Consider the following 24,556-nt stretch of genomic DNA (forward strand, 5'->3'; position numbering starts at 1 on the left):
AACGCAACACGATAGGAATGAAGAGAAGATTCTGAAAATGTATTTGTTTTTTATTGGAGGGGAAACACATTTCACCATAATAATGTAAAAACCAACAATTGCAGCTATTGGTATAATCGTAAATGCAATTAGATCGCGTTTACTACCAGTTTATAACAGATTCCACTGGCAGAAACACAACTGGAAATTGTTTTTATTGTTTTATGGTAGTAACCCCTAGAAATGTGCTTTAGTAAAATGTGAGGTGTTAATAGTGTATCTCTGCCTTTACAGTGTTCTTTATTCACTTGGTACACGCATGCAGCTTTGTTTATGTGTATCAAGCGTGCCTCCTCGTTTTGTAATTGACTTTATTCCCTAAAAATGAGTGAAATACTTAAAAGGTGTGAAAAGGAAGCATCCTGGTGAAGACACTGCAAGTTCAGAGAGAAAAAGAAAAGCAATATCGATAAACAGAGCGGACTGGGTCAAAAATTCTTACCAGAAAATTTATAGTGGCCTCATACTATGGTTTATGGCCAAAATCACGCCGGCCTCCGGTCCACCGGGGTTTCCCCGGTAAGGCTTATTCCAGTCTGCCTCTGTCGATAGAGAAAAAAATATGAAATTGCGAAACGCTTTGAGCGAAATGAAAGACCATGTGATATTGCACGTGCAACAGAACTAAATGAGGCAACGCCGAGAATTGCAAAGAATGCAGAGAAAATAAAAACAACTTTCATAACAGGAACAACTCAGTGTAATTAAAATCCATTAGATTAAGACACAAAAAATTGGAAGAGATGGAGTGGCGGCACTTCCGTAGCCAGGTGGGAAGGAGCAGCAGTGCGTAGCACACGCTTCTTGATTAGACCGGGGTTTGAGCCTGTCACCACCAAATATGGAGGATGCGGAAAGGTCATGGAATGACCACCGCATATCCCGGGGCAATATGGCCTTAGTTGCTAATGCTCCTAAAAACCAAATAACAAACAAACAGATGGAATGGCTGTCATCTGTTTGGATAGAAAATCAAACAAAAAACAAGTTTGCTTACGATAGAAGCAAAAGCATTAGCAATATTTTATTACGTAATAGTTGTAATAAAATACGTATTTTTTTTTATGATTATTTATTGTGTTTGGTAATGTTTTGGTTACAAATGCGTGTTTAATCTTGGGTGGTCGGCACCTAACCCTATTTTTCCCATAGGGCCTGTTGTTTATATTGCACGAGGGTTTCTAGGAACACAACTATCGTGCTATACGAGGACTGACTGTACTTGGATTTCAGGAAATCTTTTGATACTGTTGCACATGGAAGACTGCTGTAAAAATTGGATCAGGGCAATATGGGATTAAGGGCAAGTTGCTGCAATGGATAAAGGGACGGTTGAGTGGGAGAAGACAGAGAGTGGTAATCAATGGAGACTGCTCATCGTGGACTAATGTTATTAGTGGAGTCCCTCGGGGTTCAGTGTTGGGTCCATTGTTGTTTTCTGTATTTATAAATGATATTGATGATGGTATATCAAGCTTAATGTCCAAGTTTGTAGATGATACGAAGGTCATCAGGGTTGTTAAGGACACTAATGACAGTACGCTGCTGCAACAGGATCTGGAAAAGTTAGGCAGATGGGCTGAGAAGTGGCAACTGAAGTTTAATATTGACAAATGCAAAGTACTGCATAAGGGTAGCAGTAACCCAAGAGAAACGTACCAACTCTGTGGTACGTTTCATTCTCCACCCAGCGAGGTGGAGAATGAAAAAGACCTGTGGGTAATTGTGCAGTCAGATATGAAGTTCTCTGAGCAGTGCAGACAGGTTGCCAGAGCAGGTCATGGAGTTTTTTTTCAATGATATATAGAAATTTTGCTAGCAGAGTCAAGGAGGTGTTATTCCATTGTATAAGGCAGTGGTCAGGCCTTATACAATGTGTAAGGTTTAATCATTGTATAAGGCTTGAATACTGTATACGGGTCTAGAGGCTTCATTTTAGGAAGGATGTAGAGTTGCTAGAAGGAGTTCAGAGGAAGGGCAACAAGATTGGTGAGAGGAAGAAAGACTTAAGTTCTGCAAGTTGCAGCATCTGTAAGGTGCAATATGGCCTAAGTAGCTTTTCACCAGAAAAATCCAAGCACAACAACAACAGCAGCAGCAGCATCATCATCTGAAGACTAGGCACCTGCTAAGTGATCTGATCGAGGTGTATAAGGCCTTGAGATGGCTCAATGCTAATGGGATACTTCTTCTTGCTCATATTAAGACCCTTAGGAGCCATAGATTCAATAGATTCAAATTGAGGAAAGATAGTTGTAGAATGGATGTGCTGAAATTTGCCCCTTTAGCCAGTGGGTATTGATTGCTGGAACAGACTTCCATCTGTTATTGTGGAAGTTGATAGCTCAAATAAATTAAGGCTGAACTACACAAACATTTGGAGTGACCAGATGGATGAAATGGAAAGGGGTTTTTTTTTTTTTTTTTTTTTTTGGGCTGATGCTGTATAAGCTTGCTTTCTTGCATCATATGCCTTACTAATGCTAAAAGTATTATGAACAGTATAGGACTAGATTAGATTATGGATAGGAGACAAATAGAAATGAAAAAGCTAAAGGTACTGCAAGTGAATGGGCAAAAATCCTGTAATGTTGCATTGCAATTGAGTCATCAGACGGACGAAAAAGACTATGATGTTCTCCTTCTTCAGGAGCCATACGTGGTTGGGAACCTTGTTAAAGGTTATAAAATAACTGATAAAATTGTGCAGTCCAGAGTAAATTGTCAGGATGCTGTCATAGTAAGAAATGCACACTGTGTGGTAACACAAATCGATGAGTTGTTTTACTCATGGAGTCCATGCTGAGATCTTGAGTGAGGTTGGTAGCATATATATGGTAAGTGTATACTGTGGCAGTTCCGTCATGAACCACAGCCTTATTTAAACTGTATTGAAGAAGTGTTAGATGTATTACAAGGAAAGAAAATTGTAATTGGTATTGATTCAAATGCAAGTTCAACAACTTGAGGAAGTCGCAAGACTGACTGATACTAGAGGAAATGTTGATATGTCAGAGACTTAATATTGTAAATGAGCTGGGCCAGCCCTCTACCTTCAGTACTATTCAAGAAGGATCTAATTATACATTAATTACAAAAGCCTTGTGGAATAAGATATGGTGTTGGAGGGTTAGGGAGGACTGGACTCCCTAACCCTCCAACAAACTAATACACATATATATACAAATAACTGATACATCTGCCAGTGATCATAGATGTATTAGTTTTTAGATAAGAGATGGGAGGGTAGAATGTAATACAGGGTTTGAAAAGAGGTTTGCAGGGATTTCTGTGAACTGGTAATGTTTTGAAGAAGAGATTACAAAAAGACTTAGAAATAATAGAGAAGAAATAGATAGCAGCTGGCTGGAGAAAGGACTGAGAAAATAGTTAGTATTACCGGTATATATGAAAGTTGCTGCAGGTCTATGAGGAGAAGCACAAAATTAAAAAGGGTTGTTCCTTGGTGGAATAAAATATTAGGGGAATGAGCAGGAGAGTGAACAGAGCTAGAAGAAATTTCCAGAGGGTATGCAGAATAGGAATTAGTGAACAAATTGAGGATTTAAAGAGGCAGTACCAACAAATAAGATGGGAATATGTTGGTAGAATTCAAAAAGAGAAGAGACTGTGTAAAGGAGGAAATGAATAAGAATGTATGGGGATTACCATGAATGTATAAGAATGTATGGGGATTACCAATTATTATTTGATAGAATGAAAGTTTATCAAGTTTATAGTACTATTAAAATAGAAAATCAGAGTACAAGGGACTGAGAGTCCTCCATGGGGTGTTTGCTCTCCTCATTGTTTCCTATAGATCAAATAAGTTTGGATAGTAGAGAACAAAGACAAATTAGGAAATTAAATGATGAATATGTGGTGGAGCAAGAAATTGAAAGGTTAATTACAGAGGAAGAATTGAAGATAGCATTGGAGAAAGTTAAGATAAATAAAGCACCAGGCATAAATGGATAGCTACCAAAAGTGATAAAGAAGTTTGATTTGAAATTTGGAAAGGAATTGGTAGAGTTATATAATGTGTGCTTAAATGAGAAAACATTTCCTAGTTGTTGGAAGGAAATATACATTAAAATATTAAAGAATAGAGAAAAAGAGAGGACTGATACTGGATCATATAGTGGTTACTGCTGGTTATTGCAAAGGTTTTTGAAAGAGTATTGATGAAGATTGGAGGGTTATTATGAGAGTAGTGGAATGAGTAGCCCTAGGCAGTTTGGCTTTTGGAGGGGCAGATATACTGAAGGTGCTGTGGTTAAAATGGTGTCATATGTACAAGAGACTTCAGAAAATTATGTCCTGGGTATATTTCTTGACTTTAAGGGGGCATTTGATCGTGTGGTGGCCGAGCTTTCTAGCAAGAATGAGAAAAATGAAGTGTACTAGGCAGTTCTATGGAGTTTTAAAAGATTATTTTAAAGATGGGAAAGGTCCCTATAGTTGGAATATTGTATTGGATGAGCTTCTGGTTCAGGAGTGGGTAGGATGTGAGCCGGTAGCTTATGCTGATGATTTGTTAATAATGGTGGTGAGAAAGTCTAGAAAAGAATTGGAGGAAAGAATTAAGTGGGCTATGGGACAAGTGGAGAAATGGGTGGAGGTCCATAAAATGGAGATATCTATGAATAAAACTCACATGGTTCTGCTCAAAGGGAAGCTCAGTGAAAGAAGGCCAATTGCAAAAATATTTGGTAGGTCAATAGCATATATGGATGAAAGGATGTCCTTTTTGCTTCACGTGCAGAAATTAAGAGATAAAGTGAGGATGATCTATTTAAAAATTAGGAAAGTCACAAGGGTAGAATGGAGAGTGAAAGACCTTAGATCTCCTATAGAAATGTATATTTCTACCAATTCTAACATGTACATGTGGGGCTTGGGGATATAGAGTGAAAGAAGTCTTATTTCAGCACAGAGATTTGCCCTTCTGGTGGTGACGCAGTCCTGCAGAACCATTTCAAATGATGCTCTGCAAGTTATTGCAGTAAAGGAACCAGTGGATCTGATTATACTTAAAAGAACAATAGATAGTATGAATCAGAGCTGTAATACTCAATGTGTTCTACGTTGATAATAATATTAGTAAATTAATAAGAGGAGTTTACCTCAATATAGTACGTAGAACACTTCCGTATGATACCCTCCAGAAATTAAAACGGAAAAAACGAAAAATCGACAACTTACCGGTACATTAAAGTAAAATATAAATAATTAAATAATCAATTTAACACAATTCAAAATCAATTTAAAACAATTAAAATTCAAATTAACGCAATTAAAAGAATCTAATGAAAATTACCGAATCAGGCTAAACCTGCAACTTAAATAGTGATTATATGTCTTCGCGCATGCGCGTAAAGGTCCACGCATCGGAGATCAAATTCTGTTAATGTTCGGCGGCCATATTTGACCTCCGATGCGTGGACCTTTACGTGCATGCGCGAAGACATATAATCACTATTTAAGTTGCAGGTTTAGCCTGATTCGGTAATTTTCATTCCTGTGATCACGACAGTCGGTCGAAAAGCATTGTCAGCTTCAGGAAGGAAAATCGTTTTGAATATTTGTTAGATTCTTTTAATTGCGTTAATTTGAATTTTAATTGTTTTAAATTGATTTTGAATTGTGTTAAATTGATTATTTAATTATTTATATTTTACTTTAATGTACCGGTAAGTTGTCGATTTTTTTTCGTTTTTTCCATTTTAATTTCTGGAGGGTATCATACGGAAGTGTTCTACGTACTATATTGAGGTAAACTCCTCTTATTAATTTACTAATATTAAAAGAACAATGGAATATGCAATTAAGAATAATAAGAGAATAGAACTTATGGTAATAAAATCTTGTAGAGAAGGAAGAGAGTATGGAAGACAGGATTTGAAAATAGAAAAGAAAAGGTTACAGCAAGATGTAGACTGTATATGCAGGATAGATGGAGCAATTCTGCTAAGGGGCATGTTACCTTTGCCTTTCTGCCTGGGATGAAAACTATGAAAGAGATTTCATCTTGGTTATTCTAGGAACGTTCCAAACAATGTTAATAACTGGACATGGATTAAAGAAAATACTGGTAGAGCTTGGTGTAGAAGAAAATCCAATGTGTATTTGTGCAATGGTAGGGGATACAGAGCATATTTTACAGCAGTGTGTAAGATATGATATACTAAGGAATATGTTAATTAGCCAGATTGGCTCAGACTCATATACACCTGGAGTAACTTGTTTAAGTTTAGAGAATGGAACGAAGCTTTTGCTGAGTTTGCTAGAGAAGTAAACAGGATTAGACAATTGTAAAAATTTGTATATATGTAAATAGTGTTTTTATGGAGTTGAGATTTAGTTGGAATTGGAGTTTATTGATTTTATAGTTTATAGTTGTATAAAAAGGAAATGTTGAAAACAGTATAAAATACAAAATACAAAATATGTTGATGAATTTTATTGTTTAGAGTTTTATATTGATTTTAGAGTTTATAGTTTATCATACAGAGGATATGATTAAGGATCAAAAGATTAAAATTGATAGGATAGAGGAATAATGTGCAAGATGAGCTTATTGCTCAGGCAGCACAGGTACAAGTAGGTGTTACAATAGTGATGATTATGCACAAAATTATGCAGCAACAATGTTCTCATTAGAAACATAACTCCCATCCCTCCTGTCTTGTCTGTCCATTGTCTGTATACCATGTACTCCTCATATTCAAATTCACCAGATTTATTTTGAATGCTCCTAGCATTGGTGTACATGCAAGTATATATGCACATGTTCTTATTCTTAGTTACCTAACACAGCCCATGTACTTGTTCTATGATGACCCACTGTAGTGCTTGAAATTCATAACATCTTGCTCTTGTACCAGTTTGAGTCACTTTTGTTTTATCAATTAATAAATAAAATTTTTAATAAATATAATATTATATATAATATTCATTATATTTTATTTTTTTAGTAAATTAATAAGAGGAGTTTACCTCAATATAGTACGTGGAACACTTCCGTATGATACCCTCCAGAAATTAAAAACCGTATGATACCCTCCAGAGTTTTTAATTTCTGGAGGGTATCATACGGAAGTGTTCCACGTACTATATTGAGGTAAACTCCTCTTATTAATTTACTAATATTATTATCAACGTAGAACATATTGAGTATTACAGCTCTGATTCATACTATTTTATTTTTTTAAAAGTCAGAAGCCAGGCATACACCATGCTCTGTGTGCAATGGTGAGAGAGAGCTGATTTTTTTTTTATTATTACCGTACTTTTCTGTTTCTATCGGTCAGTGATGCAGAACAAATATCAGAACCATACTAAAGAAACATTAAAATTCACATTGCTGTATACATCAGTCTGAATTATTTTTTTGATGATATTCAATTTTTACAATTTTTTTTACATTTAATTTTTAAGTTTAGTTTTTTTGGCATACCTGCTCCATGGGTATTAGAAAAATGATGCTGTGAAGCACATTATTTCTCAATTTAGCTAAAAACTTATCACTTCTTTTACTTGGTAGTTTCATTTAATTTTAAATGAACATTGTCTTTCTTTTTATCTTAGGCAGATGTGGAGCATTTTTTTGTTATTCTGGCTTTATGTAATACCGTACAAGTGAGCATGCCATATAATGTGAATAAGGCTCTTTATGCAAGAAACTTAAGTAAATTTTTGGAGTATCAGTCATCCTCTCCTGATGAAAAAGCACTAGTTGAAGCATGCAGAAAGTAAATATGGTTTTTTTTTTTTTTTTTTTCGCTTATTTTATTTAAGAAAGCTAAAAGAGAACTTTCATATTATGAATAAAAGCAGTTTTTGACAACAATATTATTATTATTATTATTATTAGTATGCAAATACTTGACTTATTTTAGAAAGGAAAATTAATTTTTTATTACATGTTATTATAGCATTCTTCTCGTAGCCACAAGTGATTATAAGAGTGGAAAGGAGAGCAACATTAAAAAACAATACTTTACAAGTAATGTAAACAACATAAAGACAACTTTTGGTCCACCATACATGTGCCACAACTTGGTTAAGCATATCTTGCTGTTAAAGGTACACTGGCGAAGTTGAATAACCTGGTGCAGGAAGGTTGCTATGTAATGGTTGTCAGCTAGGAAAGTTGTAGTTCACACTAGAATATATGATTTCTAGAAGTTGGGTATAGAATGCAGTTAAAAAAGGCATACTATTTGTTTAGCCAATACCTCACTGTAATAGACTATGTGATGGCAAGGACTATCTGCTAAATCTGATTGTTAAAATTGAATAAAATGCAGGTGAGGCGATTCAGAGAGTCAGTTCACAGTGCCCTTACTGGATGTTCAGATGATTCCATGCTGATGTCTGACATACCTGGCAGGCTGATGGTAAGGAAAGTTTTGGCTTTCTATCACTCTGCTTTATTGTGAAATATTTTAATGGATTTAATGGCAGTGTAGAGGTAGCAAGATTATACACTAGCTGATCCGGAAGCCTCCTAAGAGTTACCAATAGGTTCAGACCAGCGTACTAACTAGTGGCCGGGCTGCGAACACCGTTTTAGAGCTGTACCCTCGAAATGTAAGGAGGATTCGATCTCGTCATGATGTTCATCATAACCTCAAAAGTCATCAGTCATACTGCATGGTGGAAGAGGTGGGGAAGGGTTGACCGGAACTTAGCTTTGGAGACTAAACATAGTTTCCACTACTTCAAGCCTCCAATAAGCAAAGTGGAGGTGTTGCACCTGTTGATGAGAGTCATCTACCACCTAGTATTGCCTGGGAACACAGAGGGGCAGCATTCTTCCGTGTGGTGTGTGCGCCACACCTCGACTCCTGCTTACGTTGGTTCACACCTGGGTGGTCACCCACAGTGTGCTTGTTCATGGAGGTTATACCCAGGATTACTAACAGTCCCACCATTGTGAAGGTGCAAGCAGAGGATTTAGCTGTCACAGACCATCTGGACTTTGCCAAAATTGGGTCCACTCAACTTGAATGTCACCCGAATGTCAGTTCCATCAGTGTTTTAGACTCCCAGCTTGCAAGTACAGCTTGTCTGTCATATCTGAGAGAATGTCTGTAACAACCTCAAGGACCAAAGGGATAAATTAACAGAAAAATGTATTAAATAATTAATTTTCCGGATAAATGCTTGGTTATCTGAGCAATATTGAAGAATAGATTCGATATTGATTATAATCTGACAAAGTGGAATCTGTTATGGGTGAATACTCTTGGTCCTAAACTCAGAACTGACGAAAGAAAGGAAAAAAGAACTTTCTTTGGCAAATTTAATGTGTAACCAAATGATCAACGTGGAAGTACAGATTACTGTGCTAATGTGACATGTTTAAATCCATGTTATACCATGAAATATGGTAACATTCTTATAAACTCATCTGACCTTGTGTGACTGTTCCAGAACATAAACAGAAAAAATTTCTTATAATGTATTATAGTAGACCACGAAGCATTCATTTAGTCAAAATTGTCAGTAATTTCAACTTACACAAATGCTGATGTTCATGGAAGTATCTTGAGATTTTGTCTGAATGAAATTACAATAGTATTAGTATGAAATGCTAATATCATAATAAACTACAATAATAATAATAATACTAATTTCATGAAATAATTAGTAATTATGTCACAAATTTTAAAATAGTTCTGTTTTTGTTATTAATAAAATTAAGTTTATATAAATTTTGATTTTTATGTGGTATATTGAATTTACAGCTTTCATGTTGTGCTGAAACGTGTACACAATGAAGTTCATGAAGTACGTTTGGGACAGAATTATAAGAATTATATCAAGCACCATGTTTTGGAATTTGATTCCACTCGGAAACGTATGTCAACAATTGTTGAAGATGAGGATGGTAAATTTTTATTTTTTTTAATTTGCTCTTTATTTTTTTATAGTATGTACACATCTTTGAAGAAATTAAGTACAGTGCGACCTTAATATACCATACCTTGTTATACTGTGATTTTGGTTATAATGTAAGTGATCATGTCCACCAAGAGGGATATTAAAAAAAAAAAAAAAAAATGTAATAAGCAGAAGCAAACTGTACTTCACAGTAGCAGAACCTGCTACTGCATTTCTTTCTAAAGTATGTTCCCCGCTGAGTTATTGTATTTTCTTCTGTGGTATATTCCTACAATGAGACAATTACATTTTTATAAACAATAGTAATTAACCAAAAGTAATTACTGTAGATGTTCAGTTTCTTTTCTGTTTCATCTCAGTTAAAAATTAAATAAAAAAATACATCAGTGAAATGTTTACACGGAATGCTTGCAAGCTATTTATTTTAGAAGAAAATGTTTTGATTATAAATTTTTGCAAACAGCAGCATGTGACATTCTTTTCAAGCATGAAATAACATTTAGAATGCAAAAACTGCTAAAGGCATAAAGCAAAGTTGCATGAATTGATGAACAGTTTCTATATTTTTATAAGTTACTACTATGGGCTTCAGTTTCTCCATAATTATGCTGCACTGTTTTAAAATTCACTTGTGTTGTTTTTAGCCCAAAGTATATCCATGGGCAAGGGGGAGGGGTCCCGTAGTCTAATCCAGAATGTAATCCACTTGTGTTGTAGTATTTTCTGTGGAAGATGATTTTTGAGATGTTGGTACTCAAGGGACACCTTGAGTACCGACATCTCAACTTCCTGAGTACAAAAAAGTTTTTTTTTTTTTTTCGTTCCTTTGCATATGACCACTCAGTAAAAGTAGCTGTTAGATAATGTGGCTGAGTTGTTCTTTGTTGGTTCTTCTTTGTAGATTGGATTCTCTATAAACATGTTTCATTTGTAAGTATGGGAGAATTATAAGAAATTGACAATTTGGAAATTTAATTTTTTAAGTATGGGGGGGGGAACAACAACAACAAAACAGTGCATTTGCTATTTAAAACATTTAACCCATTTTGTCCACTGACAGCAAATAGTAAAACTGAAGAAACAAAAAAAAAAAAAAAACAGTGTGAAATATTAAGCAAGCATTTTTATATACTTGCTTAATATTTTGCCTTTAAGCATTATGCATTTATGTTTAAAAAATTTGGGAAAAGCTAGTTAAATTTTATTTTTGGCTGTAATGAGCTTTTCTTAATGCATATGTTCAAGTTATTCCCCTATACCAATGTTATAATGAGTTTGCACTGTATTAAAAGTGCATCAACTCTTTAATATAATTCAGTTGTCTGGGACCAAAAATAATATTGCATTTATAACAACCCATGTTCTCTGACAATTCAATGGGCAGTATGATACTACTTAAATAACATGTACGCAATTGCAAAATGACAAAAGTTATTGTACAATCGTGCTTTTTTTTTTTTTTTTTTTTAAACTTAAAGAATATTCTATGGGAAGAATGGGCATGGAACAATCTGTGTAATCTTCTACCTTGAAAGTGTATTAGACGGTTTAAAATTTCTATTACCATTCCAAGTAATAGAAAAAAATTAAAACAGTTAACCAGGTGTCCTCTACCTACATCTTCCATAGATTTATTAAGGTCTCCACTGTGGTCTACATGGCACCTCCGTAGCTGGGTGAGAAGGAGCAGCAGTGCGTAGCACACGCTTCTTGATTAGACCAGGGTTCGAGCCCGTCACCACCAAATACGGAGGATGCGGAAAGGTCAGGGAATGACCACTGCATATCCCAGAGCAATATGGCCTTAGTTGCAAATGCTCCTAAAAACCAAATAACAAACAAACAAACAAACAAACTGTGGTCTACATTGCCAGTGTAATGCAAACCACATTTGGAATAGCCACCTTACCATAGTTACAGGTGATTATCCCATTTGAAATACCTCAATGATGTTCAATCCATCTAAATATGCTTGGGGGAAGATCACAACTTTAATCAGATCAAAACTAATAGGAGCTGTAGTCATAAAGTTATGCCTATTTGTTGTTTATCAAGCCACATGTGTATATGTATGCATGTGTTTCTGTCTAGATGGTTTCCATGCATTGCCCTACAATCTACCAATGTCATCTGTGTTATAGCATCCCTGCATAGCTAGTTATGCATATTGTGTAAGGGTTTGTGTGTTGTGTGAGGGGGCCACTAAGCAACTGACCATCAGAAAGTTGTGCCTGGAAATTCACTGGTCCTTGCAATGGGATGGGCTGTCTGCACCATTCACTGGTACTCTATTTCGTACTGGATTACCCACTGAGACCCTGGTATTCCAGAGGAAGCCATGCCTAAAAAGAAGGGAAGGTGATTGAAGTTGGGATTAGATTAGGATAGAGACCGTAAAGGTAGCTGGTGAGAGATCGAGCTTTGTCGACACTCCCCATTACATGTTGTCTTAACTGTTGTTTGTCTGAATTTTTTTTTGTGCTAAAGCAGCTTTGGCCATATTGCACCTAATTATTGTTGTTATGAAAAATACTGTTGTTTAATCATGGTATTAGCATTAGTTGAGGCATATGATGTAAGAAAGCAAGCTTATACAGCATCAGCCAAAAAAAGAAAAAAAAAAACCCTTCCCATTTCACCTATCCAATCATTCCAATTGTTTGTCTAGTTCAGCCTTAAATTTATTTAAGTTATCAACTTCCAGAACAACAGATGGAAGTCTGTTCCAGCAATAAACTACCCACTGGTTAAAGGCAAACTTCTTCACATCTATTCTACAACTGTCTTTCCTCAATTTGAATCTATGTCCCATCAGGTTCTTAATCTGAGCAAGTGGAAGGATTCCATCAGCATTGAGCCTGCTCAAACCATTCAAGGCCTTATACACCTCAGTCAGATCATCTCATAAGTGCCTAGTCTCCAGATACTACAACTTGCAGAACTTAAGCCTCTCTTGGTAAGAGCACCCCCCCCCCCTTGTTCCTCTCACCAATCTTGTTGCTCTTCTCTGTACTCCTAGCAACTCTACAACCTTCCTAAAATGAGGCCTCCAGACCTCTACGCAGTACTCAAGGTGTGGCTTGACCATTGCCTTATACAAGGGGGCAATCACCTCCTTATCCCTGTTAGCAAAATTCCTATATATCATTGACCTACAATGATATATAGGAATTTATACCTGCTCTGACAGCCCATCTGTACTGTTCAGAGAACCTCATATCTGACTACACAATTACCTCCAGGTCTTTTTCATTCTCCACTTCCCTGAGTATAATACCACATGGTTTCTCTTGAGTTACTTCTACCCATATGCTGAATGGACAGAATTCATGGAATACCTGCTTCCTGGGCAATGTGATGCTGTAACCCCTCTTGCTAGTTGACGAACCTCCCACTTGGCAGGTATATAGGTACACTACATTCATATAGATGGTAATTATATATCACTAAGTATAAACGTTGTGAGTTAGCAGACTTTGAAAGAGGGATGATAGTGGGTACCTGATGCATGGGTCACTCTATCGCAAAGGTGGTACAGAAATTGCACTATCCCCGTTTGACAGTATCAAGAGTGTATTGGGAATACGCCATTTCCGGAATCACATCTCATCATGGACAGCACTTGGGCAGAGAAAGGTAGTGAATGAATGTGGCCATCAACGTCTGTCTCGCATTGTTTCAGCCAAAACAGAGAGGGACAGTGGTACAAGTTACTGTTAACTTCAATGACGGAGGTGCCAGAAACGTCTTCACCAAGACCATCAGGTGATCATTAGCTGCAATAAGTTATGGGAACCGCCAACCCGCCAGAGTCCCATTGCTAACACCACAACACAGGACTCTATGCCTCAACTGGACAAAAGAGCATTGGCACTGGACCTTGAATGATTGGAGATGGGTCTCCTAGTCTGATGTGTCCCATTTCCGGTTATTTCGAGCAGACAGGAGAGTGCGTATCTTATCTGACAGAAACTGCATAAAGCTATGCATCTGTCATGTCAACAAGGAACTGTTCAGGCAGATGGATGGTTGGTAATGGTCTGAGGTGTGTTCAACTGCCACACGTTGGGACCTCTGGTACGTCTAGATGCATCTCTGAACAGTCCTGGTTATGTGTCCATCTTTGCAGACTATCTGCATCCCTTCATGGTTATCATGCACCTACAGGACAATGGACTCTTCCAGCAGGGCAGTGCATCTCCCCATAGATCCATGGTGACTAGAACATGGTTCAAAGAGCATTCTGAAGGATTTTACTACCATGGAATGGCCTCCCCTTTCACCAGACATGAACCCTGTGGAGCATCTTTGGGATGCTGTGGAAAGATCCATTCAAGCTTTGGATCCTCCACCCAGGAATGTGACAGAATTATGGACAGCGGTGCAACAAGCACGGATGGAAATACCTATGGAATGCTTTCGTGAACTCAGTGCCTCACCATGTGACTTCCCTTATCTGGGCGAAAGGTGGGCCTACCTGTTACAAGTTAGGTATCCCATGATTTCTGTCCACTCAGTGTATGTGGCTGAAAAGTCCTATTAGTTTTAAAAAAAAGAAAGTATTGTTATCATTAGATTTATTGCTCATGATTTGCAATAAGGCCAGGAACTTCACATGCTGTGTGACAGCATCTGCTTAACAGGCACAAGTGGGATGATAAATGGAGGTAATCATAGTGCTAGTGTATTGAATGCTAAACACCAGGGTCAAATTCATCTTCCCATTGAGCCTGTATTATGTTTGTGTATTCAGCTGTGGTCTCAGTCTTAAAATGTTAAATTTTTTGTTCTATATCTGTTTTATTATTTTTTTTATCTTATCTTTGGTTGTCTCTATTCTGAAATATTGCATATTTAAAAAATAAGCTATCTTTTAGTAAGGATTTTTACTTTGTAGTTACAGCTATTTTCATTTAACTCTTAGGAATATCAAGCTGTATGCCTGTTGGGAGTTGGAGATCAGCTAGCAGGAGCAGGGAAAGGCAGGATCATCTGTTCAGTCTCAGATAAAGATCCTTTGCTCGCACATTCACATTTGTTACTTGCATCCTTCCTCACTCATTCTTAGTCACTCCTTCATGCATACCATCCTTCAATTCTTCCATTACTTTTTTAAGTTTGTGTGTGATGTGTAGGTTATAAGTTACTTCTTTACAAAGTTAGTATTTTAATTGGGCAAGGGAATTGGGTAATCTTAGGAGTAAGGGCTTTGAAGAAGATGGATGAATGCTGATTACATCACTATGACCCAGAAACAAAACAGATGAGCAAACAATGGAAACATTCATTTTCACCAATCCCTGAATAATGCCAAAGTTCAATTGTCTGCCAGGACGGTCATGTTGCCAGTCTTCTGGGACTCTAAAGGAATCTTCCTTATAGATTACCTCCCAAAAGGCAACAGTATTACTGGAGTGTATTACAGAAACTTCTTGGGAATGTTAAGAATAGCTGTCAAGTTGAAGAGATGTGGAAAACTGTCCAAAAGTATTCCTAGCTAACAGTTCTCCTGCTCACAAGATTGCTTTCACATTGCCTTCAGCCTCCTTATGCTTCCCCAAAATGAAGAAACCATACAGAGCCCACAGATTTCAGACTTATGAGGAGGTAATTAATGAAGAATCTTGGTTTTCTGCTCAAAGTGAGGAGTTCTATTCAAAAAAGCCTGAAAGAGCTTATCCACAGATGGGACGAATGTGTAACTCTAAAATGTAGCTGCATATAGAAGATTGAAATTACCAGCCAAACTCAAATATTTCTAGGTGAGGATAAATACTTATTGACTTCCCTTTATAGAGTATTTAATAGGGATTATTCTGCTGTTTGAAGGAGACCATCTTGAGTATTGTGAACTGTATTTCTGAAAAGATGGAGATCGTTTGCTTTAATAATGAGATTGGCCTATAATATGGTAATATAAAGATAGTTATTAATAATCTTTAAAAAATAAACTCAATTTTGTTAATATTAGGTAACCTCTGTGTCACAGTTTTACTTCATGGAACAGTTGGTTTATATTTAAAGAAGAATTAGATAATACTTAGGCGAAATGTCAAAGAAATGAATTAAGAGACATAGACCATATTTAGCATGTTAGTTCACATTGAATAACATTTTCACTATTTTGCCACAGTTGTCACTAGAGGCCACCTTCTTTTTTATGAGATAAGCAGCAAGTCCTGAACCAGACTATTACAGCAGTGTTTTGTCCTTTAAACAAATGGTAGAACACCATAGTCATTTGAAAGTAGTACAATATGCAGACAACTGTAAAAAAAAAAAAAAAAAAAAGAAAAAAGTCATGTTATGTCTGTTTGTTGAGATATATAGCCATAACATTTTCTTATGCAGACTGAAATAAGCACATAAAGGGACAAGGTAATCCTATGCTTTTCACAAATTGCTTCATGTTTTTAACAAAATTTGGACATCAAGGAAGTAGATGGGATTTTCTTGCATCACATATGTGAAATTCAGAAAGTTATGAAAAAATGGGAGGGGAAACGTGATATGTTTTGTTTTGTCCTTTTCATTTCATTTATGTTCATTACAGAAAGTTCACCATTTAAATAATGACACCATTACTTGTATGGTAATGTTATTAAGCTAGGTATTAATCTAGTTTACAATGTTTATTCTTCTTACTCTATTAAGCATGCACAGAACTCCCTGATTATTTTCTAGTAGTATACTTATGAGTTTTTATTGCACTGATAAACAGACATAACGATAAGTAAAAGATAATTGAAATAATTCTTCAGTTTTACTTTAATTTTGATTTAATATTTAATGAGATAAAAAGAGCAATCCAGTTGTTCTTTCTGCCTAAGGATTCAGAACAATTGTCTTTTTGCAGCATTTGCAGACAGCATGTTTGTAATGCGCATAAGTATTTTTATACTTTTCAGTTTCATTTGTAATTTTAGACTTTAATGTGTGGTGTTTAGTCACAACTGAATATTAAGCTTATATGGTAATTTTAACTATACAGTAGAACCCAGATAAGAAATTCTCGCATAAGAAGCTTTCCCCTCTACTAGGTTTGGTTTCTTAAGTCCCAATTTCAACTCTGTATATTGTAATGTATTATTTTCCCACAACTTTCCCCCAAATAAAATGTTTTTCCACAAAAAATTTAGTGATAAAGAATACACGGTGTATTATTATATTGCTGTTTCCCCACTTTATTTTTAAATATAGATATTCTTTATTTTTATATTAAAAAATATAAGCATTTTAGTAATCGAACAAGTTAAGAAAAAGCATTATTTTAGTTCATAGTAAATCACTGAAGTAGGCAAAATGGCATTGTTTTTGTTATTTCTCATATTGTGAGTGCCTTCTCAACGAGTTGCCCCCATATAGCACTACCTGAAATATACAATGCTTCACCAGTGGAGGAGACCAGCACCCCTGGGTGGTGGTAGTATCTATTGAGAAGCCACTGTCGGGTTGTTGCCTATTCGAGAATCCACTGCCGGGTTGTTGCCTATTCGAGAATCCACTGTCAAAGCATTGCTTATTCAAGGTAGTTCAATGTCAGGGCAACTCATTGTTATGGCATTCACAATATGAGATATAACAGAATTAATGCTATTTCACGTACTTCAGTTGGTAATTTACTATAATATTGAACAATTAGACTTTACACCAGCCGGTATTCAAATAAACAAATAGCAATGTTACATCATTGTTCACTTGTATCCCTATTAAATTCGGAGTCCAATGTGTTAGAATGGCATTAGAAAAGGATGTTTTGTTAAGTACTAGGTCTCCGCTTAGTGTTAATGATATTTGTGAGGGTGTGGAGTTTTGTTTATCCAGTACCACCATGGTTTTCCAAGATGTCATGTATAAGCAGGTCCATGGCATAGCCATGGGTTCCCCCATTAGTGCCATAGTGACTAATTTAGCTATGGAAGAGTTGGAAGTTAGAATTTTTGAAGGTTCGGAATTTTCCATGCATAAATGGAAAAGATTTGTTGATGACACATTCACCATTATACAAAAGGGGAGGGAGGATCAGATACTTGATGTACTTAATAGCTTCTCCTCTTTTATTAAATTTACTTCGAAGGTGGAAGCAGAGGAAACCCTACCATTCCTTGACATGTTGGTTATTAGGGATGGTTGTAGGCTCAAGACCAAGGTGTTTAGAAAGCCCATGCGCCGAGGTCAATATACTCATTATACCTCTGCACAAGCCAACCAACACAAGGGTAGTATTGTCAAGGCTTTAGTAGATAGGGTGTGGTCCCACTGTAGCATCTCCGAGGACAGAGATAATGAAATTATTCGTGTCACGGCAGGCATCAAGAAATGCGGCTACCCCCAGAGGGTGTTGGACAGAATTATTAGAGGAGCGGAGTCCACCCGTACTGAGCCGTTTGCCCCTGTGAGCACTGCATACATTCCCTACTATCCGGGCCTTTCAGACCACATTGCACGAATAATTCGGGGGTGCCAGATACGCTGTGTGCAACTCCCGGGGCGGAGGTTGTACACAGTGATATCTTGTGTCAAAGACCCCATAACAAAAGAAGCCAACAGTGGGGTGGTATACGAAATTAAATGCCCGGATTGTGGGGTGTGTTATGTAGGTGAGACGGGGCGACGACTGAAAGACCATCTGGGGGGGGGGCATATGAATGCAATAAAGTCTGCAAACTATGGGAAGTCTGCCGTGGCAGAACACTTCTGAGAGAAGCAACATCAAATCTCCCCGGAGGATGCTGTCATCACGGGTCATGAACAGGAGTTCTGGGACCGTAAATGGCTTGAGAATTTATGTATTGGGGCAGCTAGCAATTCCATTAATAGAGACAAGGGTGTACGCTTACAATCCCCTCTTTGAAACCATTGTTCTTGGGCGAGATGAACGGTTTCAGCTAGCGCACTCCCGAGCCATTTCCGGTTCTGGTGCATAAATGGGAAATTCCAGCCATATTCCCGAGGAACCATGTGACGAGTGTCATGGATCTGCTATTTAAGGATGTGCCACACAGCAGAAATATGCTGTTGAGAAAGGAGACCGCTGTCTCCGAAAGCTACAGTTGTTATGGTATTTTATTAACTGTTTTTATTGCTTTTATCATCATATTTTATTTTATATATATTTTTTTATTTTATTGTAAATTAAATCACATCAGTTTTAGATTACTATATATTTCATTTTATTTTATTTCATTTCATTTCATTTCATTTTACATGCTTGTAATTTTATTGTATTTTATTGTAAATAAAGTGTTTTTGTTGCAGGATTGAAATTTGTTTATTTGAATACCGGCTGGTGTAAAGTCTAATTGTTCAATATGAATTGTCCTAGCCTTGTAGGCCTATTTGGAGATATAATTTACTATAAACTGAAATGAATCTCTACGAACTGAAAAGAAAATTCACTAATCGAACAAGTTAGTGCATAGCAATGCACTAATTGTTCGATTGGTGAATTTTCTGTAGTCAGAGGCTTTCAGTGCTAAAACCTTTTTAGTATAAACATTTTGATATAATGGAATGACATATTGCAATTGTTTTCATCGATATTCATAATTACGATTGGTTAATTGGATACTTTGTATAATTCGTATAATACTTCGATAACTCGTATAATTGGATGCTTCGTATAAATCTTCGATAACTCATATAATTGGATATTTCAACCATGTGAAGCAATTCCCATTAAGTTGTGATGGTTCTGAATAGTTCTGAATTACTTAGTGGATTGTTGCTCTGTCTTATTGTAATTGTGACCTTTTAAGGTAAGTTTAAACTCCAAAGGAACTCATTCTTCCAACTTGGTAATGAGTTCAATGAACAGAATGTTAAGCAATTAGAAATCCTCAGTTTAAAAATGTTTCCCATAGACAGAGTAAAATATTTATAAATCCAGAAATAGTACTTAAAAACAATCTGTAAGTTATGTATGTGTATCTTTTCATTTTTATTTGTGTAATTAATATTTCATACCCTTGGATCATTTTCCCTTTTAAGAAGTTTTTCCTCGTAAGATGTTCTAAAGCTTGGAAAACTTCTTATCCGGGTTCTACTGTATTTTTGTTATTATTTATTACTGAGAAAAGGATTGAAGTTTTATTCCAGTAATTTTTTTTTACTGGAAGTATGCTAAGAAGTGTTTTCATTCACATATGCTTTTCATCTTTTTTTTTTTTTTTTTTAATCATTTATTTCATCTTTTTAATAGGGATATTTTAAATATTAATTAGTCTGTTTCTTGAATTTAACAAATGCCGAAATTAATTTGTCTCTTTCTTGAATTTAAAAAATGCTGATTTTAATTGGTCTGTTTCTTGAATTATAAAAATTTTTAACCATTTCTAGGAACCTTATATTTCTGGTGTAAAGGTGCAGAATCATCAGTGCTGGAAAGATGTGTAGATGGACCAATAGATGTTACCCTACAACATGTGAATGAGTATGCCATGGTATAGCTTATATGGGAACACTCAAATATTTCCTTTTTTTTTTTTTTTTTTTTATTAAATAATAAATTATTACTATGGGTGTATAGTACATTGTAATCAACTGAAATTTTGTTACATTTTAAATGCTGAATATATTTTTATTATAGGTAGCTTTCATTTAACAAAATAAATGAGTAATACCTGTAATGAAATGTTACATAATGAGAAAATTTTATCCAAATTATAATGTTGAATAATAAAAATATTGTATTCTTTTTCAGTTGATTTCCATGTAAATGATGACACGTTACTTTGTAAGGTGGTGTGTTATTATTCCTGGAAGACTTCCTGAAAATTCTTTTATTTAATGAAGTTTTGTTGAGCAAAATCTGTTTTCTCAATGACTTACATCATATAATTTGACATAATATAGCTCTTCCCATTAAAAAAAAAAAAAAAAAACAACCCTACCATTCTGCAAGTTTTTCCTTTCCAGTACAACATGTACAGTATGGCCTTGGGATGATACGTTCTCTTAATTTAGAAACCAATATAAAAGAGTTCAAGAAAGTAAATAAAATTAAAATAAGAAAATATTCATTAAAGAAAATAAATGTTACGGAATGGTAACTCCTCTGACCTTGCCTTGCCAGTAATCTAGAAGCCAAAACACCATCCTCTCTCTCAACAAATAAATAAAGACCACCATCCTTGTCAAACACAATTATAAAAGACCATTGAGAGACAATTACAAGCATATTATATCAAGAATTATAAATTCTGCCCAGACATGATAAGAGGGAGTATATGATGCAAACCTTGTCGATCAATTCGGCCCTGGAAAGATTGTGCAAGGCTCAAGGGGTAGAATTTTTTTCAGCCTGGTCTGTGCTTGTTGACAGGAGAGACTGCTTCTACGTGAATGGGATACACTTAAATAAAAAGGGTGCAAGAATATTTGCTGATGCTATCGAGACAGTGTTAGGTGGGTCAGAAAACTACTAGCTTGGGGGGGGGGATACACAGAATAAAATGTTAACAGTGGCTGCAGGCAGAGGCAAAAGTGATTCTTGTACTGCTTCTATTAGAATGAGCAGCAGCCTGGAAAGCAAGGCAATGCAGAGTTCCAAGACTGCTGGGAGTCATAGTGGAACAATTAAATACATGGGCTGTGTTATGGTAACTAAGAGTAGAAACAGGTGCATGTATACTTCATGTACACCAATTCTAGGAGTATAGTTAATAAATTTGATGAGCTTAAAGTGCTAGTGAAGACATTAAAGGCAAATAATGTTGGGATATCAGAGACATGGTGTCACACAGACATAAGCAGTGCAGAATTGGAATTTTGAGAGTACAATGTGTACAGAAAGGATAGACAGGACAGGGAGGGAGGAGGGGTTATGCTGTTAGTTAAGAAACACATAAAATCTAAGGAAATGTATTCAGTTGATGTTGGTGGACAATGCAATGTTGAGTCTGTTTGGTGTGACATAAGCACTGGGAAAGGAAAAATGAGAGTAGGTGTGTGTTACAAGCCTAATGAATCTGATGAGTATAATGAGCAGTTGTGCAGAGAAATAGTGGGCCAGTCAATCAGAGTGTCATGTAATGGGGGATTTTAACTTTCCAGATATTGACTGGAACTTGTGGATTGGTTACTTTCACACTAGCAAGACTTTTGTGGATTTATTGGATGACTGTTTTCTACATGTTCGATTGACATCTGATTATCAGCAGTGATTATTCATGAATTAAGAATTTGCAGATAAAGAAACCACTGGGGGACAGTGATCACAATGTACTGATGTGGGAATTACTTAAAGATGTAACTACCATCAAGGCTAAAGGGAAGGGCTTTTCCTTTCGTGAAGGTGACTATAGGGGTCTCAGACAGTTTTAAATTATGTGCAGTGGGGTCAACTGTTTATGTTACCATCGTTGAATTCAAAATGGGAAGGAACTTAATTTTGGAGGCTACTAGGCTTTTAATTCCAAATAAGAAATACTGTTAAAAGTTTAGGCCTAAATGGAAGTCAGATGAACTAATGAGGCTCGTAGCAGAGAAGAAAAATGTATGGGATGCATATAAAGTATCAGGTGACACAGAAGCCTATGGCAGATATAAACTAGTCTGCAATCAAGTCACAAAAGAGGTTAGGCAAGCGAAGGCAGATTACGAGAAATCTTAGCAAAGGATGCAAAGAAAAACAGCAGAGTTCTTTATTTATGTAAACTCTACAAGTTGATATGCAAGTTGATATGCAACCAAGTTACAAAGGAGGTTAGGCAGGCGAAGGCAGATTACGAGAAATCCTTGGCAAGGGATGCAAAGAAAAACAGCAAAGAGTTCTTTACTTATGTAAACTCTAGAAGGAAGGGGATGAATCAGATTGGTCCACTTGATATTGATGGGTCAGCTGTTGATGATCCTGCTCAGGTAGCTAACAAACTAAATGAATATTTTGCATCGACATTCACACATGAGGAGTTATTCAGCGAGGGGAATGCCAGAGGTGTATTCAACTCTAGCAGTAAGCTACAGAATCTTGAAATAACTGGGAGTAAAGTGGAGGAGAAACTGTTGAAGATAAACACAAGAAAGGCACCCGGGGTAGATGGGATCTATCCAGTTATATTAAAGGAGGCAGCAAAGGAAGTAAGCAAACCCTTAGTCATAATTATGAGAGCTTCCTTGGACTCAGGGGAGGTACCCATAGACTGGAAATGTGCAAATGTGACCCCAATTCACAATGGAGGATCAAAGGCTGACACAAGTAATTATAGACCTGTGAGCTTAACTTCTGTTCCAGGAAAATTAATGGAGGCACTGGTTAAAGAAGCACTGCAGGATCATTTAGACAAGACTTCAGTTATAGCTCGGACACAGCATGGCTTTGTTAAGGGGAAGTCTTGCCTGACCAATTTGATTGGATACTATGATGCAGTCACAAAAGAACTGGATGCAGGGAATAGCTTTGATATTATATACTTGGATCTTAGAAAGGCTTTTGATACTGTTGCACGTGGAAGACTGCTACACAAATTGGAGCAGTGTGACATTGGAGGAAAATTGCTGCTATAGATAAAGGGGTGGTTGAGGGGGAGAAGACAGAGAGTGGTAATCAATGGGCACTGCTCATCGTGGACTAATGTTATTAGTGGAGTCCCTCAGGGCTCAGTGTTGGGTCCATTATTGTTTTCTGTATTTATAAATGATATTGATGATGGTTATATCAAGCTTAATGTCCAAGTTTGCAGACTATACAAAGGTTGGCAGGGTTGTCAAGGACACTACTGACACTATGCTGCTGCAAGAGGATCTGGAAAGGTTGAGCAGATGGGCTGAGAGGTGGCAAATGAAGTTTAACATTGACAAATGTAAAGTACTACATATGGGAAACAGCAACCCCAGAGCAACGTATCAAATCTGTGGTACTACACTGACAGTGGTAGAGAATGAAAGGGACCTGGGGGTGGTTGTGCAGGCAGATATGAAGTTCTCTGAGCAGTGCAGACGGGCTGCAAGAGTAGCTCATGGAGTATTGTCAATGATATACAGGAATTTTTCCAGCAGGGATAAGGAGGTGATTATTCCCTTGTATAAGGCAATGGTCAGGCCACACCTAGAGTACTGTATACAGCCCTGGAGGCCTCATTTCAAGAAGGATGTAGAGCTGCTGGAATGAGTAGAGAAGGGCAACAAGATTAGTGAATGGAACAAAGGGGTGCTCTTACGAAGAAAGGCTTAAGTTTTGCAAATTACAGTGTCTGGAGACTAGGCACCAGCGAGGTGATCTGATAGAGGTGTATAAAGCCTTGAATGGTTTGAGCATGCTCAATGCTGATGGGATTCTTCTTCTTGCTCAGAATAATCACCTGAGAGGGCATAAATTCAAATTGAGGAAAGACAGATGTAGGATAGACGTGCGGAAATTTGCCTTTAGCCAGCGGGTGGTTGGTTGGTGGAACAGACTTCCATCCCTCGTAGTGGAGGTTGATAGCCTAAATAAGTTTAAGGCTCAGCTGGACAGGTATTTTGAACGAACAGAGGGGTGAAGTGGGTTTTTTTTTTTTTTTTGGCTGATGCTGCATAAGCTTGCTTTCTTGCATCAAATGCCTATGCTAATGCTAAAATGCTATAAGGAAAGGGATAAATCAGATTGGTCCACTTAACATAGATA

The 24,556-nt window shown here is 36.6% G+C and overlaps 1 protein-coding gene across 1 annotated transcript in view; it reads left to right on the forward strand.

The window, feature by feature from the left end:
* LOC150091794 (phospholipid-transporting ATPase IF-like) overlaps positions 1-24,556 on the forward strand; it is a 438,958-nt gene that overhangs the window by 206,391 nt on the left and 208,011 nt on the right. Inside the window, exons 13-15 of the mRNA XM_090369752.1 lie at positions 7,630-7,793; positions 9,795-9,937; positions 20,290-20,393. Coding sequence (XP_090225878.1) covers positions 7,630-7,793; positions 9,795-9,937; positions 20,290-20,393 — 411 coding nt within the window. The remainder of the gene's footprint in view (positions 1-7,629; positions 7,794-9,794; positions 9,938-20,289; positions 20,394-24,556) is intronic.

Source organism: Mastigoproctus giganteus, chromosome 1 (assembly GCF_048544385.1).
Source record: "Mastigoproctus giganteus isolate SK-2022 chromosome 1, ASM4854438v1, whole genome shotgun sequence".
Taxonomy (NCBI): Eukaryota; Metazoa; Arthropoda; class Arachnida; order Uropygi; family Thelyphonidae; genus Mastigoproctus; species Mastigoproctus giganteus.